This window comes from Rhinopithecus roxellana, chromosome 6, assembly GCF_007565055.1.
Source record: "Rhinopithecus roxellana isolate Shanxi Qingling chromosome 6, ASM756505v1, whole genome shotgun sequence".
NCBI lineage: Eukaryota > Metazoa > Chordata > Mammalia > Primates > Cercopithecidae > Rhinopithecus > Rhinopithecus roxellana.
Genome location: NC_044554.1, coordinates 134,229,968 through 134,248,381, shown reverse-complemented (window position 1 = coordinate 134,248,381; position 18,414 = coordinate 134,229,968). Strand labels below are relative to the sequence as shown.

Sequence of the window (18,414 nt, the reverse complement as noted above, 5' to 3'; positions counted from 1 at the left end):
TCTGCTCTGTACTACTTTGAGTTCAAACACTATTACACAGTATGTGCAATAACAATCCTGAGTAAATACTGTTTTAAAACACGCAGTTGTAGGGGGAAAAAGCCAGTGGGCCTGATGAATTGTTGGTGTTATTTCTTTAGTGACAGATTAATTTTTAAAATATATGTGAGGAAGAAAAGGAGAAATCTAATGATGTATTTTATAAGCATAACAGAGAGCCAGAGAATAAATAAGTGGAAAACTTATTTAAACTATAGAAAACTTACTTAAACTGTGGAAAAAGGCATATGCACGTAAAATCTCTGACTCACTCTAAAACGTGTTGCAAAAATACTTGTTTTGAGGAAAATGTTTCTATGTTGGTGTTATTTAGTGCAGTGTAGGACAGACAGTAATGGCTATGGAAATAGGAGTCCTTAGTGTTGTCCTTGCTCTGTCACTATCTGTGAAACCTTAGATTACTTTGTGGTCCTCAGTTTCCTCATCTCTAAAATAGTGAATTGGTCTGATTCCAAGGACTTTTCTAGCTCAGACTTTCAATGATAAAGGTTTTTAGAGGTTTTTTAAAATGCGTAAACAAAATTGGTGTAAACCCTTTTAGTCATTTGTGTTCTTAGTGTTTCTTCCTGCTTCAGGTCATATAATTCTTTCAGACTACCTTGAAGGAAGGAATACATATGAGACAACAAGAAAGCTGCCAGAAATCAGAATCTCTACTGGCCAGTTATCACTCTCTCGTGAGCTGCACAGTTTCTCTGCATTTTTGACATGCTTTGTTCTCTTTCTCCCTACTCTGTATCTTTTGCTCATAGCCTCTATACCTATTGTGCCTGATTCTTCATAACTTTACCTGTCAATCCCCTCACCCAACTTTATTATTTTCATGACTTCTCCTTCAGCTCCTTCTGCCAACTGCCTGGTTTTCCCTGGGGCCTCTTTCTTTGAGGCCACAGATTCTAGGCTGTGGAACTAGGGTCCATGTGGCACATCTGGCACAAAATGTGGGGTCATGTGGCACAAAACGTGATTGGCCAAGGCTGTGACAGGTCAAGCTCTGTGATTAAAGTATCTGGTGCTGCATAGTGTGTGTCTATGTATATGTATATATATAGGGTTTTTTTTTTTTTTTTGAGACAGAGTCTTGCTCTGTCACCCAGGCTGGAGTGCAGTGGTGCTGGCTCACTGCAACCTCTACCTGTTGGGTTCAAGCAATTCTTGTACCTCATGCCCGGCTAATATTTGTAGTTTTAGTAGAGACAGGGTCTTACCATATTGGCCAGGCTGGTCTTGAACTTCTGACCTCAAGTGATCTGCCTGTGTCGGCTTCCCAAATGGTGGGATTACAGGTGTGAGCCATGGAGCCCAGCCTGCATAGTTTATTTTATTGTACATTTTAGTTTAGTTAGTTTAGTTTGAAACAGCCTTGCTCTGTCACCCAGCTTGGAGTGCAGTGGTGCGATCTTGGCACACTGCAACCTCCACCTCCCGGGTTCAAGTGATTCTTGTGCCTCAGCCACCCAAGTAACTGAGTTTACAGGCATGCAACACCATGCCTGTCTAATTTTTGTATTTTTAGTAGAGATGGGATTTCACCATGTTGACCGGGCTGGTCTTGAACGCCTGACCTGAAGTGATCCGCCCTCCTCAGCCTCCCAAGGTTGCGTGAGCCACTATGCCAGTCCGTATTTTAGATTAAACTTTTACTGTAGCATAATGCTTAGTTTTCTTTTTGCCTTAACATTTTCTGTTTTTATCCCTGCCTCACTGTACCATTTTTCTTTTATCTGTCTTTGTAATATTCAGTGCTGTTGTCTTCTCTTCCGTCTCCCAAATGTGCCATCTAAAAATGATCTGATGTTTTGACACTCATTTCCGTATCTTAGCTGGAATTTTAGTGTAGTTTCTTTCAAGGCAGTGCATTTTAAATCTTAGACCTTATTATGGAGTGACTGGGGCTGTGTTCTGTGTTAATCCCGCCCCCCCCCTCCAAACAATATTAACCTCAGGGAGTATTACATAGAGAAAATATTTTAGGAATGCTCCTTTTCCCCTGAAATTACATTCCGGGGTCAAGTCTGTGGAGGACTTTTTTTTGGTTTGTTTTTGGAGAGAACTATTTGAACCTCTGAGCTGTGGTGAACATACTGTGTCTTTTTGTAGTAAATCTATGCCTCTTTAGCTGAAATTCCTTTGGAGACTAATAGGCAGTAGTTCTTCTAGTACCTTTGGCTGAGTGAAAGCTTCTCTGCCTGCTAGTTGCTGCTATTGCTGTTGATAGTTACTGTAGCTATAGTTATAATGGCACAAAATGTAGACCACTGAATAGATGCAAAAATGAGATTTGAATGAGAGATTATAAGGTAGGATTAGCCATCTATTTGTCTTTTTAATGTTGCTGTTGCTATGTTTGCATAAAATAAAAGGAAGTACTTCATGACAGATGACAGGGAGTGTGAAATGCAGTATTTTTTTAACTTTTTTGTTACAATCCATGGTAAGAGATGTTTTTTTTTTTTTTTTTTTTTTTTTTTTTTTTTTTGAGACGGAGTCTCGCTCTGTCGCCCGGGCTGGAGTGCAGTGGCCGGATCTCAGCTCACTGCAAGCTCCGCCTCCCGGGTTCCCGCCAGGGCCTCCCGAGTAGCTGGGACTACAGGCGCCCGCCACCTCGCCCGGCTAGTTTTTTGTATTTTTTAGTAGAGACGGGGTTTCACCGTGTTAGCCAGGATGGTCTCGATCTCCTGACCTCGTGATCTGCCCGTCTCGGCCTCCCAAAGTGCTGGGATTACAGGCTTGAGCCACCACGCCCGGCCAAGAGATCTTTTTATATCAAGACTCCATAGATGTCTGGGTATGGTAGTGTGTGCCTGTAGTCAGTCCTAGCTACTAGGGAGGTTGAGGTGGAAGAATCACGTGGGCCCAGGAGTTTGAGACTGGCCTGGGTGACATAGGTAGATCTCGTCTCAATAATTAAAAAAAAAAAAAAGACTCCATACGTGTATAACTGTGTGTGCATAGGCTGGACTCAGTGGCTCATGCCTGTAATCCCAGCACTTTGGGAAGGTGAGGCAGGAAGATTGCCTGAGCTCAGGAGTTTGAGACCAGCCTGGGCAACATAGTGAGACCTTGTCCCTGCTAAAAATAAAGTTTGTCAAATGTGGTGGCACACACCTGTAGTCCCAGCTGCTTAGGAGACTGAGGCAAGGGTGGGGGACCTCTTGAGTCTGGGAGATCAAGGCTCAGTGAGCCATGGCCACTGCATTCTAGAGCCTGGGCAACAGAGCCAAACCCTGTCTCAAACAGCAACAACTGTGTATGCATGCATGTGTCTGTATATGTAAAAATAAACTGGAAATTTCACAAAACAAAATTGATGTGTACAGTTTACTCTGATGGTTTCTACTTTATCTTGTGTTTTGAAAAAGTGCTCGTTGCAAACTGTTAATTTTGTTCCCCGCTTTTGAAAAACGGTGGAGTCCCGGGCTGAGAGTTTGGATGCCTAACGTTTCTGTATGTTTGACTTTGAGTGGTCGTTACTTCTCTTTGTGCTTCATTTTTCTTATCTTTATAATGAAAGTGTTCTAGTTTAAATATTTCCTGATTTTTTGTTTGATTTAATGAATTAATTAAATTTTGAGATAGAGTCTCACTCTGTCACCCATAGCGCATTGAAACCTGGTACTCCTGGGCTTGAGTGGGCCTCCTGCCTCACTCTCCAGAGTAGCCGGGACTACAGGTGCGCACCACCATGCTCGGCTAATTTTTAATTTTTTTTTTTTATAGTGACTGTGTCTTGCAGTGTTGCCCAGGATGGTCTTCTTGTACTTCTGACTTCAATAAGTCCCCCCACCTCAACCTTGTAAAGTGCTGGAATTACAAGTGTGAGCCACCATGCCCAGCCTGTTTTACTTTTCTCTGGAAATAATGTTGGACTAAAGACAAGTATATATCTTTATGTCTCTGGCTAGGGAGAAACCACTGAAAAATGGCTTAAATATTTGGTTGTTTACATAGTGTGCTGTTTGGCAAGTGGCATAACAGAGCTTTGAACAGCACTTTTCTCTAAAGATCTTGTAAAGTGGAGTAGACATGTTAATGCCTGTAATAAATATAAAAATTTAGAAAAAAAATTTATCCATGTTTGTTTCTCTACTTTTGTGTTATTTAACAGGGAATATTTTGGAGTTTCAAAAATTGTATTTAAAATGCTTAATACGAGTTTTAAGTAAATGCACAGACAGATTGCTACCTAGACCTTATTTCATACCTGATCTTGCCACTGCCCCTTTCAGGTTAGAGAACACCAATAAGAATATATTTTTCTTTGTAAACACCACCATATCAGATCATTACTATTCCTGTATATTACCAACAGTGGAACTGCCATTTTCATAAGACAGGGGAACACAAAGCTTTCTTTGCTTGCGGGTTTCCTTCTGTTCACTTTGTATGATTTCTCCAGACCAGGCCATTTCATGCTGTGCTTTGGGAACCCTCTCATTCTCATTTGTTTGTATTGAGGAAAATAGAAATAAGGAATTTGTTGCCTGCTCCCAAGATTCTGGTAAAAGAAGAATTCTAAAGGTTTTATTGGAAGGAAATTGGAACCAGACTTTGTACTTCCTCTTCTTTCTCAAATCAGATATTACCCCCTCATTACTCCTTGACCTCACACCTCAGGTAGATGTTCCAAGAAACATCACCCTTATTTTTCCTTCATAGCAGTTTATCACAAGCTGAGATAAGTTGCTTGTTTGTTGTCCCATTCCTATTAAAATAGTGTCCAGAAAAACAGGAATCTTGTCTTTCATATCTTGCTTTACCTTTCACATCTCTGGTTCCTGGCACATGGTAGGTACTTTGCTATTGTGAATGAATTAGTGAACAAATGAATGAGTAAACCAAGTTATTTCATGCCTTAAATGGAACTGCATGTAGTAAAGGTTGTGTTTGAGCCTGGGCGTTTATGCGCTGCCTCCACACTCCACCTCCAGTTCTTTTTTCTGGAAATGTGTTATCGCTATGTTTGCTGATCGTGGTGAAGGTCTCTACCTTTAGAAGACTTTGTATTTATCTTTGTTTTACTTCATATGTTTTTATCTTCTAGTTTTTTGCCTGTATAAAAACTAGCATATAAGACTTCCGAAATCCTTCTTGTAGCAACTTTGTAATACTTGGATTTATGTGAATACAGTTTATTTGAAACTTTAAGAGCCAGGTTAATAATTTAGTGAATAGTTCAAATTAGGCATCTTCAGGATCATTGTCCTAAACTGCCATTACTATTTTCTGGTTACATTCTTTTAAAGCAAAAAAGAACAAAGTTTCATTTGATACAATTTATTCTGTATTTACAAACACAGTCTTTCTAGTGGAAGTAAGGAAGGTAGTGTGGTGTAGAGAAAACCCTAGACAGTGAGTCAGGACCTGTATTCTGGACCAGTAGGATTTCTGCCATTAACTGGTTGTTTCATTTTTAGGCAAGACGCTTAACATATCTGGGCTTCAGTTTCTTCATCTGAAATGCGAGGGAAATGGATTAGATTTCTTCTCAGGTTCTTCCAGTCTAGAAAAGGATAATTGAAGATACTTTACCCCCAAATTTCTATCCTTTGTTCCTCTACCCCAAAACTCATTGCAGGGAGGTCACATTGCTGCGTGGGAGAAGGTGGGGTTAGGTTCAGGGATGTGTTTTAAAGTAAACATAAGGCATTTTTTAGTGATGGCTGATTGTTCACAAGGCTCTGTGGGGGATGTGGCAGCAGTGTAAGTCTTGTTGTTCTTGCCCATAAGGGACCTGGGACTTAAACAAGGAGACACGGCTTACACACATGCTTGGACGATGTGATGTATCAAATTAATTGGTATGAAGTAACATGCTGTGGGAGTTAGAAGAAGATCAGTGTGGGGTAGAATAAGGTAAGGAGGTTTTGAAATCCTTCTATCTGAGGTAAGATTTAAACAGATAGTCTACCTCGTCTCCTTTCAGACTACTTGGAAGATGAACTGCTGTCATCAGCAATATGCTGTTATGTCATCTTTTAGGACTAGGTAATGCTCCAGTGACTTCATACCAATGACATTTTCATGTTGTCCACAAATTCTGAGTAGAAACTTTTTCAAGCTTGTAGCCTCCCTGAGAGCTGACTGTTATTAACTGAATGAGAGGATGTCAGGAAACATGTAAAGACACATGCTGGGCAAATAAAAATATCATATAAATGTAAGATATAATTATTACTGTTGTATGAAGCAGAGAGAAGACTGGCTGGATTGGAGGAGATATATTTGTGACTGAGTTTGCATGTTAGATTTTAAGTGCAGTGTGAAACTGTTGAAAGGTTTTTAATCAGGAGAATGTGATATGCTTGTGTGTGTGTGTGGTAAAAAATACATAATCTAAAATTTATCATTTTAACATTTAAGTGTACAGTTCAGTGACATTAAGTACATTCACATCATTGTGCAACCATTACTACCATCCATCTCCAGAACTTCTTCATCATCCCCATCTGAAACTCTGTACCCATTAAATCATAACTTTCTATTATCTTCTTTCATGTTGTAGCATGTATCAGAACATCTTACTTCCTTAGCACTGAATAATATACCATTGTATGTAGATGCCACATTTTGTCTGTTTATCTATTGTTGGACACTTGGGTTGTTTCCCCCTTTCGGCTGTTAGGAATAATGCTGCAGTGAACATTGGCATACACATATCCCTTTGGGTTCCTGCTTTCATTTCTTTTGTGTGCATATCCAGAAGTTCAATTACAGATTGTATGATAATCCTGTGTTTAAGTTTTGGAGGAAATGCCATACTGTCTTCCCCAGCAGCCACACCATTTTATGTGCCCACCAGCAGAGCAGAAGAGTTTCAGTTTGTTCACATCCTTGCCAACACTTGTTTTCTGTTTTTTTTTTTTTTTTTTTTTTTTTTTTTATGATAGCTATCCTAATGGGTGTGAAGTGGTATTTCATAGTGGTTTTAATTTACATTTCCCTATGATTAATGAGGTTGAGCATTTTTTTTATTGGCAAAATGTCTTCAAATTATGAGTTTTGATTTTGGAATAATATTTGATTGCTCTGAGAAGAACGGATTGAAGTAGGGTTGGAGAGGAGTCTGGCAAACCACTTGACAAGCAGCTATAAGAATCCACTTGGAGGTGATGATAGTTGGATCACACTCTATTGCCCTTCTTCAGGTCTAGTGCTTTACTGATACTTCATTTTAAGTGTGTCCCCTCTCCTTAGTTAGTCTACTTTTGTGCCATATAGACTAATTACTTTTGTGATTTTGGCAATTGGTTGAGAACTGTCTCCTGGGAATCTTTTTTTAATTTTTTAATTTTTTTTTTTGAGGCAGAGTCTCACTCTGTCACCCAGGCTGGAGTGCAGTTTCGCTATCTCGGCTCACTGCAAGCTCCACCTCCCAGGTTCACGCCATTCTCCTGCCTCAGCCTCCAGAGTAGCTGGGACTACAGGCGCCTGTCACCACGCCCGGCTAATTTTTTTTTGTATTTTTAGTAGAGACAGGGTTTCACCGTGTTAGCCAGGATGGTCTCAATCTCCCGACCTCGTGATCCGCCGACCTCGTGATCCGCCCGCCTCGGCCTCCTAAAGTGCAGGGATTACAGGCGTGAGCCACCGTGCCCAGCCTTCTCCTGGGAATCTTAAAAATATTCAAGAGTTCATCTTGGGCCAAAATAATGATGATGATGATTTATTTTTTGCCTTAAAAACTCCAGGCCAGGCACAGTGGCTCACACCTGCCATCCCTTTGGAAAGACTGAGGCAGGAGGATCACGTGAGGCCGGGAGTTTGAGACCAGACTGGGCAATGTAATGAGACCCCTCTAAAAAAACAAAAATACAAAAATTAGCTAGGCATGGTGGTGTGCACCTGTAGTCCCAGGCCATTCAGAAAGCTAAAGTGGGAGGATTGCTTGAGCCCGGGAGGCCGAGGCTGCAGTGAGCTGAGATTGTGCCACTATACTGCTAGTCTGGGCAACAGAGCGAGACCCTGTTTCAAAAGCAAAAAACAAAAAACAACTCTCTAGTTGTTAATTTGGTGAATTTCAAGTTTTGTGTTTTTTTTAAGTGATTAATAGAAAATTAATATAATGGCCTAGAAATTAAGATTTAAAAGTTTTTAGATTATAGACTGTTTTGATGGAAGAAGTACTCCAGTAAAAACTATGCCAGATGGTAGCCATAAGCCCTTGGCCTCAGTGTTGGCCTGTCAGGTTTCTAGTTAGTGACTCTGTCCTTATCTCAGTGGCCTTCTGGGGGCTGGATCAGTACTTGAAACATAAAGAAAACTTGGGGAGGTTCAAAGTGCAAGCTCCTCTGTTGTTTGCAGTTTTGAACATTGCACAGAAATAAGAGACATTGAATCTTTCCTTTTTTTTCTTTTCCTAAGGATTGAGGCTAATAATCATTTTCCTTTCTAATCACTAAATTAAAAGTACATAAGTAAATTACCTTCAGTTGCTAAAGAAGTCAAAACTTCTTATCTTTTTTTTTTTTCTTATGTGAAATCACAGACAGTTCTCTGAGAATAGAACAGTGAATGTATTCATATCAGCCCTGGAGAATAAAGTAATACCAGTGGAAATGGTTTCCTCTTCACTTTACTTCTACTTTTGCCTTATAAATATAGGGCCTAGCCTACCCTGGGGGTAATGACTCAGGTTCCAGCAGTGGTCACCTGTTTTCAATCCCCCTCACCCCTTCCTCTTCAGGGTCCTCACGGTGTCAGCTGAAGAATGACAAGGTTCATAAATTTGGAAAGGAGAGCTTTATTTCTTATAAAGGGTTGCAGCCTGCAGAGTGGTCATTCTGACAGGCTGGGAAGCATAGCCTCCGGCCAGAAACCAGAAACAGACACTTGGAGAGAGGGACAAAGGAAACAGGAATTTATGCTGAGCAGAGTGGCCAAATATACATATTTAATAAGTTAAGGCATCATGAATATTTATGAAAGGAGAAACGTGCATGCACAATTGAACTTCATGCCCCTTCCTAGGTCTTACATATAAAAAAAATTGTGGCGTTAGCATGATTCCAGAGTGGAGTTTTCAGCCCTCTGATGTCAAAAGGTAAAGCGGAGGACACGAAAACCCTTACTGTGCTTCCTCTGTAGACTGGCCAGAACTACTCTGTGGCTGGTTGTGTCTTATCAGGAAGAAATGCTTGTAGGTTGTTTTGTTGAAACTGCAGAATGGAGGGGCAGCAGTCAGGCAGTTGGTTGAGATCAGTGGTGGAGTCTTTTGAAAGGTCTGGCTTCTGTTTAGCCCAAGCTTGTTCAACCTGCGACCCATGGGCCGCATGGGACAGCTTTGAATGCGGCCCAACACAAATTCATAAACTTTCTTAAAACACTGTGAGTTTTTTTGTGATTTTTAAATTTTTTTAGCTTATCAGCTATCGTTAGTGTTAGTATATTTTATGTGTGGTCAGAACAGTTCTTCCAGTGTGGCCCAGGGAAGCCAAGAGATTGGACACCCCTAATTTAGCCCTTAGAGAATAATGCCTAATGGCATGATGATAATGTCGGTTATCAAGGGAGGAAAGTATAATGAAGTGTATCTGACCGCCCATCCTATTATAACTGCCTAATGGCGGTTCTAATGGGTTCTCCTTGCCTGATGCCTAGACAGAACCGATTTATCAAGGTGGGAATTGCAATAGAGAAAGAGTTTAATTCATACAGAGCCAGCCATATGGGAAACCAGAATTTTATTATTACTCAAACCCATCTCACTGAGAACTCAGGGATTGGGGTTTTTAATGATAATTTGGTAGGTGGGGGGTCAGAAAGTGGGGAGTGCTGATTGGTCAGGTTGGAGACAAAATCGTAGAATCATGACTCTTCAAAGCTGTCCTCTTGCACTGAGTCATTTCCTAGGTGGGGGCACAAGACCAGATGAGCCAGTTCATTGATCTGGGCGGTGTCAGCTGATCCGTCTATCTAAAGCACTGATCTTCAGTTTGACAGTAGTGTTATTACCCCCAGGAACAATTTGGGGAGATTCAGAATTTTGCAGCCTCCAGCTGTTTCTAAACCTTAATTTCTAATTTTTTCTTTTTTTTTTTTTTGAGATGGAGTTTCACTCTTGTTGCTCAGGCCGAAGTGCAATGATGCAATCTCAGCTCACTGCAGCTTCGGCCTCCTGGGTTCAAGCGATTCTCCTGCCTCAGCCTCCTGAGTAGCTGGGATTACAGGCATGCACCACCACGTCCGGCTAATTTTGTATTTTTAGTAGAGACAGGGTTTCACCATTTTGGTCAGGCTGGTCTTGAACTCCTCACCTCAGGTGATCCACCCACCTCGGCCTCCCAAAGTGCTGGGATTACAGGTGTGAGCCACCACGCCTGGCCAATTTCTAATTTTATAGCTAATTTATTAGTCCTGCAAAGGGAGTCTAGTCCTCAGACAGGAAGGGGGTTTGTTTTGGGAAAGTTAAACTAAAAACTAAGTTAAACTATAACCTAAGTTCCCGCCAGTGCTGTGGCTTACGCCTCTGATCCCAGCACTTTGGGAGGCTGAGGCAGGTGGATAGCTTGAGCTCAGAAGTTTGAGACCAGCCTGGCAACATGGCAAAGGCCCTTCTCTACAAAAAAATTAGCCAGGTGTGGTGGCGTGTTCCTGTGGTCCCAGCTACTTGGGAGGCTGAGACCAGCGGATAGCTTGAGCCTGGGAGATGGAGGCTGCAGTGAGCTGAGATTGCACCACTGTACTCCAGGCTGAGTGACAGAGCGAGACCCTGTCTTTAAAAATAAATAAATAAATAAATTTAAAAAAAAGTTCTTAAGGATTATTTTCAGTAAGCTGCGAAATATCTTTGTGAAATGCACTGTTCTGACTCAAGATATATTTCTACCTAAAGAATTTTGCTCCATTTGATGTAGTCAAAGAGTTTTTTCACTGGACACTTTGGTGATTCACACCTTTCTTACTCTCCTGGTTTTTCTAGATTCTGTGATTGTTAACACCTTTCTGTGTTTTAAAAACCTGAAGTATAACCTTTTAATTTTTTCTTAAATTACATAAATACATACCTTTCTCATTTGAAATCTGAAATTGTAAATTTGGAAATATAGAAAAATGTTCCAACCAGTTTGTTTATTTATTTGTTTTTGAGAGACAGGGTCTTGCTCCGTCACCCATGCTGGAGTACAGTGGAATGATCATGGCTCACTGTACCCTTGACCTCTCAGGCTCAAGCAATCCTGCCACCCCAGCTTCCTGGGTAGCTGGGACTATAGGCGCATGCCACCATGCCTGGCTAATTTTTAGAATTTTTTTATAGAGATGAGGTCTTCCTGTGTTGATCAGACTGGTCTCAAACTCCTGGGCTCTAGGGATACTCCCTCCTGTGCCTCCCAAAGTGTTGGGCTTGCAGGTGTAAGCCACTGCCCCTGGTCTCTTAAGTGTTTTAGTACTTGCCATTAAATAATCATCATTCTTTATGTCTGGCATATTTTTGTATGATATAAACTTAGAAATTGTAACTTATTTTTTATCTTAGATTGCGTCTTAGATTGGATGCTTCCTAAGGTTACCTTATTCCCATTAGTAATAATTTCTAGTGGCATTTTCAAATGTTGGCACACTCTTTATATTGTGGGAATTCTTTTTAGACAGGCATTTTGATTTTCCAATCCTTTTTCTTTCCTACTTCCTCACTTTCATTTTGATGTTTTTTCTTTTCTTTTTTTTTTTTTGAGGAAGAATAGCTTTTAGGCATTTAGGTTGGTGACATGTATTTGAATAGACTAAGATCTCCTATATATCTCATTATAATGTCCATGGTTTTAGTTACAAATGAGAAACCATTTGAAGAGTTTTATGACCATGGTTGCGGTGTTTTCAGGTATTTTCAATGAATTGACATTTGTTTCTAGTTTAAACTTTGAAAAGACACATAAGTGAGACTGGTAAAAGACTAGAAAGCTTACTTAGTGGTGGAGAAAGTTGTCAAATATATAGTTCCAAATAAAAATTATAGAATATTTTCTTTGTAGTCATCTGTTCTGTTACTGATACAGATTAACACTAATACTGTTTTTCTTCTTAATTTTACAGAGTTAATAGAGTGGATACAACCTTTCTGAAGATGAAGAATATACAATATTGAGGAGATTTTTTTCTTCTTTCTTTCAAGTCTTGATTTGTGGCTTGTCTCAAGTTACCACTTTTCAGTCAAGTCTGTTTGTTTGCTTCTTCAGAAATGTTTTTTACAATCTCAAGAAAAAATATGTCCCAGAAATTGAGTTTACTGTTGCTTGTATTTGGACTCATTTGGGGATTGATGTTACTGCACTATACTTTTCAACAACCAAGACATCAAAGCAGTGTCAAGTTACGTGAGCAAATACTAGACTTAAGCAAAAGATATGTTAAAGCTCTAGCAGAGGAAAATAAGAACACAGTGGATGTCGAGAATGGTGCTTCTATGGCAGGATATGGTAAGATAACTGTGGAATATTTCTAGTCTCCTCCGATCCCTGTTTAAAGATGGTTGTGGAAATTGAACTTATTACTTCATGCATAGGTCTTTGCAAAGTAATTTTTTCTTGACTTTTTATTATGAAAATTTCAAATATACTGAAAAATAGAGGTACTATGATAAATATGTACATATTCATCATCCAGACTTAACAGTTATTAACATTTGGCAACATTTGTTTTATCTAAGTGTTGAAGAGTATTTATAGAAATTGTGACATTTCGCTGCTAGATATATATTGCTGAAAAAAATGTATCTTGGAGGCCGGGCGTGGTGGCTCACGCCTGTAATCCCAGCACTTTGGGAGACCGAGGCGGACGTATCACGAGGTCAGGAAATCGAGACCATCCTGGCTAACATGGTGAAACCCCATCTTTACTGAAAATACAAAAAAAAAAAATTAGCCAGGCATGGTGGCGCGTGCTTGTAGTCCCAGCTACTTGGGAGGCTGAGGCAGGAGAATCATTTGAACCTGGAAGGTGGAGGTTGCAGTGAGCTGAGATCACGCCACCACACTCCAGCCTGGGTGGCAGAGTGAGACTCCGTCTCAAAAAAAAAACAAAAAACAAAAAAGAAAAACCAAAAATGTATCTTGGCCTGGTGTTGATGGCTCACACCTGTAATCTCAGTACTCAGTCCTTTGGGGGCCCAAGGTGGGAAGATTGCTTGAGCCCAGGAGTTTGAGACTAGCCTAGTAGCCTAGGCAACATAGTGAGACCTCTACTAAAAATACAAAAAAAAATCAGCCAGGCATGGTGGCGGGTGCCTGTAATCCCAGCTACTCAGGAGACTGAGGCAGGATGAGGCAGGAGAATCGCTTGAACCCAAGAGGCAGAGGTTGCAGTGAGCCGAGATAGTGCCACTGAATTCTAGCTTGGGCAACAGAGTGAGACTCCATCTCAAAGAAAAAAAAAATTAGCCAGGCGTGGTGATACACACCTATAGTCTTAGCTAGTTGGGAGGCTGAGGTGGGAGGATCGCTTGAGCCCAGGAGGTCAAGGATACAGTGAGCCATGTTTGCACCACTATACTCCAGCCTAGGCAAGACAGTGAGACCTCATCTCTTAAAAAAAATGTCTTAAAAAATGACCTCTTTGGACATAATACAATACCAGTATCATATCTAGTTTGTGTTTAAATTTTCCTGATTATCCCAATATAAGCCATCAATTGTATAGCATTTATTATTTCCTAAGAAGCAGGATTTGCCTATATATCTCCAGTATTGTTTATTGCTATTCTCCCTTCCACATTACTGGGTCCTGCTGTGTTTTAAGTTTCTTCTCATGACATGTTATTTCTTTCCTTTAAGACTTAAAAAGGAGAGAGAACAGATCGTATGGTTCTGTCTGGAACAATGTATATACATGAATGTGTGGACATTTTCTCTATTTCAGTTTTGTTTGTTTAGTTAAAAGTTATAGCTGGGCACAGTGACTCACTCCTGTAACCCCAGCATTTTGGGAGGCTGAGGTAGGCGGATTGCTTGAGTCCAGGAGTTTCAGACCAGTCTGGGCAACATGGTGAAACCATTTCTCTACAGAAAATACAAAAGTTAGAGGAGCGTGGTGGCGCACACTTGTAGTTCCAATTACTTGGAAGGTTCAGGTGGGACAAGTGCTTGAGCCTGAGAGGTTGAGGCTGCAGCGAGGCGTGATCACACACCACTGCACTTAAGCCTGGGTGACAGAATGAGATCCTGTCTCAAAAAAAAGTGATACATGCATGTATTTAAATAATCAAAGTATGTTATGATTCCTGTAATGAAAAAGGGCAGTTTTTTCCACTCATAAAAGTCCTCAAATTTCCTGTTCTTTAGAGCCACCCATTTTAAATTCTTTCATCTCATTTTTTTTGGTGATTATTTCTGTATCTAAATAATATGCTCTGTGAGCTACTTTTAGATTTTTCAGTTTTAGGTGTTATTTGTTAACTTTTCACTATGCAAGGTGAGAGTTTAGCTTTCTTTCTCACCTAAAAATGCATTCCATCCACCCCCCAGGCTATTGTCACATCCATATCCTTCTTGTCCTTTCATTTTCCCTTCATAATTTTGTTTAGAATAATATTCAGTATTTGTACTATTATGACCATGTTGATGGTATTCATTATTGAGCCATGTAAATGCATACCTCAGAGATACTGTGGATTCTGTTCCAATCCACACAATAAATTGAATATCACAATAAGCAAGTCACACAGCTCTTTTGGTTTCCCAGTGCATATAAAAGTTAAGTTTATACTATACTGTAATCTCTTAAGTGTGCAGTAGCATTATGTCTTAAAAAACAATGTACATACCTTAATTAAAAATGCTTTATTGCTAAAATATGCAAACAATCATCTGAGCCTTCAGCAAGTCATACTCCTTTTGCTGGTGGAGGATCTTGCCTTGATGTTAAAGGTTGCTGACTGATGAGGGTGGTGGTTGCTGAAGGTTGGGGTGGCTGTGGCAATTTCATAAAATGAGACAATTCTGAAGTTTGCCACATTGATGGACTCTTCTTTTCATGAAATTTTTTTTTTTTTTTTGTAGCATGGATTATTTGATAGCATTTTACCTGCAGTAAAACTTCTTTCAAAATTGGAGTCAATCTACACAAATCCTACTGCTGCTTTACCAATAAATTTTACATAATATTCTAAATCCTTCATTGTCATTTCAACAGTGTCCACAGCATCTTCACCAGTAGATTCCATCTCAGAAAACTACTTTCTTTGCTCTTCCATAAGAGCAGCTCCTCATCTGTTCAAGTCTTGTCATGAGATTGCAGCAATTCAGTCTCATTTTCAGACTCCACTTCTAATTCTGCAGTTACTTCCTCTGCTGAAGTCTTGAACCCCTCAAAGTCATCCATGAGGGTTGGAATCACCTTCTAATTCATTCATTCATTCTTGTAAATGTTTACCTCCTTTCATGAATCATAAATATTATTAATGGCATCTAGAATAGTGAATCCTTTCCAGAAGGCTTTCAGTTTACTTTGTCCAGACCCATCAGCTCTGGCCTTATGAAATGTATTTCTTAAATAATAAGACTTAAAAGTCCAAATGACTCCTTTATCGATGGGCAGGAGAATGGATGTTGTGTTAGCAGCCATGGAAACATTAATCTCCTTGTACATCTTCTTCAGAGCTGTTGGGTGACTGGGCACATTGTCAAGAAGCAGTAATATTTTGAATCATTTTTTTCTGAACAGTGGGTCTCAACAGTAGGTCTTAGTGGGCTTAAAATGTTCAGTAACTCATTCAGTAAACATATGTTGTCACCCAGGCTTTGTTGTTCCGTTTATAGAGCACAGGCAGAATATATTTAGCATAATTTATAAGGGCTCTAGGATTTTCAACATGATAAATGAGCATTGGTTTCAACTTTTAAGTCACCAGCTGCATTACCCCCTAAGAAGAAAGTCAGCCTGTCGTTTGAAGCTTTGAAGTCAGGCATTGACTTCTCCTCACTAGCTATGAAAATCCTAGATGGCATCTTCTTCCTATAGAAGACTGTCTTGTCTACACTTAAAATTTGTTGCTTAGTGCAGCCACCTTCATCAATTATCTTAGCTAGGTCTTCTAGATAACTTGCTGCAGGTTCTCCATTAGCACTTGCTGCTTCGCCTTGCACTTGAATCTTAGGGAGATGGCTTTTTTCCTTAAACTTCAAAAGCAACCTCTGCTAGCTTCCAACTCTTCTTTGGCAGGTTCCTAACCTCTCTTAGCCTTCATAGAATGGAAGAGAGTTAGGGTCTTGCTCTGGATTAGGCTTTGGCTTAAGAGAATGTTGTGGCTGGTTTGATGTTTTATCCAGACCACTCAGACTTGCTTCATTTCAATAATAAAGCTGTTTTGCTTTCTTATTATTCATGTGTTCCCTGGAGTAGCACTTTTAATTCTCTTCAAGAACTTTTCCTTTGCAGTCACAACTTCACTGTTTGGCACAAGGCCTGGCTTTCAGCCTATCTCAGCTTTCAACATGCTTCCTCACTAAATTTAATCATTTCTGGCTTTTAAAGTGAGAGAAAAGGGACTCTTTTTTACACTTGAACACTCAGAAGCCATTGTAGGGTTATTAATTGGCCTAATTTCAATATTGGTATGTCTAAGGGAATAGGGAGGCCTGAAGAGAGGGAGAGAGACAGAGGAAAGACCAGTCGATGCAGCAGTCAGAACACATGTAACATTTATGAATTAAGTCTGCTGTCTTATATAGGTACAATGCAAGGTGTCCCAAAACAGTTCCAATGGTAACATCAGCAATTGCTGATCAGATCACCATGGCAGATACAAGAATAATGAAAAAGTCTGAAATATGATGAGAATTACCAAAATGTGACAGAGACGCAAAGTGAGCAGATACTGTTAGAAAGATGGCACCAATAGACTTGCTCCATGCAGAGTTGCTGCAAACATTCAGTTGTAAAAACACAGTATCTGTAAAGTGAAGTGCAATAAAACCATGTATTCCTCTATTACATTATGGTTACTTTCCTATAAACTTTCACCCTAGCATTTAATAAGTATTGATTTTTGCTTCTTTGCCTAGTTTTCTACGGCATCCCCCTACAGTTGTTTAAATATTCTCCTAGCATATTCAGACACATTAGGCCTTTTAGCACTTCCTGTATATTGAAGAAATCTTTCCCGATGCCTTCCAATCAGCTCTGGCCTGGACTATTTGCTCTCTATAGGATTGCAACAGTGAATTGTTTTAAGATCACAATTTGTCATCATCTTGTAGATTTATTTTACTCTATTATATTGGATCTCCTATTTTCTAGAATTTTTTTAGCTTCCCATTTATTGGTTATCCCCTGATTTTAAGGGAATAGATCTTCTGGTAGGTTCCTGAGAAAGATGCAGATAGGTAAAAGTTTTGAGTTCTTACATATCTTGAAAAGATCTTTTTTCCCTCAACCCTCATGCTTCATTGTAAGTTTGGCTGGGTACAGAATCCTAAGTTGGAAATAATTTTCCTTGAGATTTTAAAGGCTCTGCTCTGTTCTGTTTTATTCCTCATCCCCCTAGGTTCCAGTGTTCTTTTTGAGAAGCTGATGCTGTTCTTTATCCTTTTTATGTGACTTAATTTTTGGAAACTTGTAAGGTCTTTGTCCCACACCATTCTAAAATTTCTCGATGATGTGACTGGGTACGGGTCTCTTTCGTACAGGTGTTGGGCCCTCAGCAGGACATCCTGCAATTTATGTCATTCAATTCTGGGATATTTTCTTAATTCATTAATTTGATTTCTATGTTTTTTATTCACTCTTTCTGGCATTCTGTTATTCAGCATTTGGGCTCTCTGGACTGTTGTCTTCCAGTTTTCCCTTATTTACCTTACTTTCCATTTCTATCTTTTTACTTCATTCTTTGAGATGATTTCCTTAGCTTAATTTCCAGATCTTTATGGAGTTTTTCATCTCATCTAATATTTTTAATTTCTAAGAGCTTTATTTTGGGCTGGGTGCGGTGGCTCACACCTGTAATCCTAGCACTTTGGGAGCCTGGGCAGGTAAATCACTTGAGGTTAGGAGTTCGAGACCAGCCTGGCCAACATGGTGAAACCCCGCTTCTACTAAAAATACGAAAATTAGCTGGACATGGTGGCACACACCTGTAATCCCAGCTACTCAGGAGACTGAGGCAGGAGAATCACTTGAATCCAGGAGATGGAGGTTGCAGTGAGCCGAGATTGCACCACTGCATTCTAGTCTGGGGAACAGAGTGAGACGCTGTCTCCAGAAAAAAAAAAAGCTGTCTTTTGTTACGTCTCTGAGGTTACCAATGGTAGCTTTTCTGAAGTGTTTTTATGTTTCTTCCAAATATATCTGGTGATCCTTTTTCTTTGTATTTGAGAAAGGAGACACTAAAAGGCTGATGGCAAATGCTGAGCTTTTGTGTGG

The 18,414-nt window shown here is 39.9% G+C and overlaps 1 protein-coding gene across 4 annotated transcripts in view; it reads left to right on the top strand.

The window, feature by feature from the left end:
• The window catches only part of CCDC126 (coiled-coil domain containing 126), a 43,691-nt gene that overhangs the window by 1,926 nt on the left and 23,351 nt on the right, over positions 1-18,414 (top strand). For all 4 annotated transcript variants that reach the window (XM_010353045.2, XM_010353046.2, XM_030932318.1 and 1 more), the window contains one exon: positions 12,094-12,476. In XM_010353045.2, coding sequence (XP_010351347.1) covers positions 12,239-12,476 — 238 coding nt within the window. In that variant the 5' untranslated portion in view covers positions 12,094-12,238. The remainder of the gene's footprint in view (positions 1-12,093; positions 12,477-18,414) is intronic.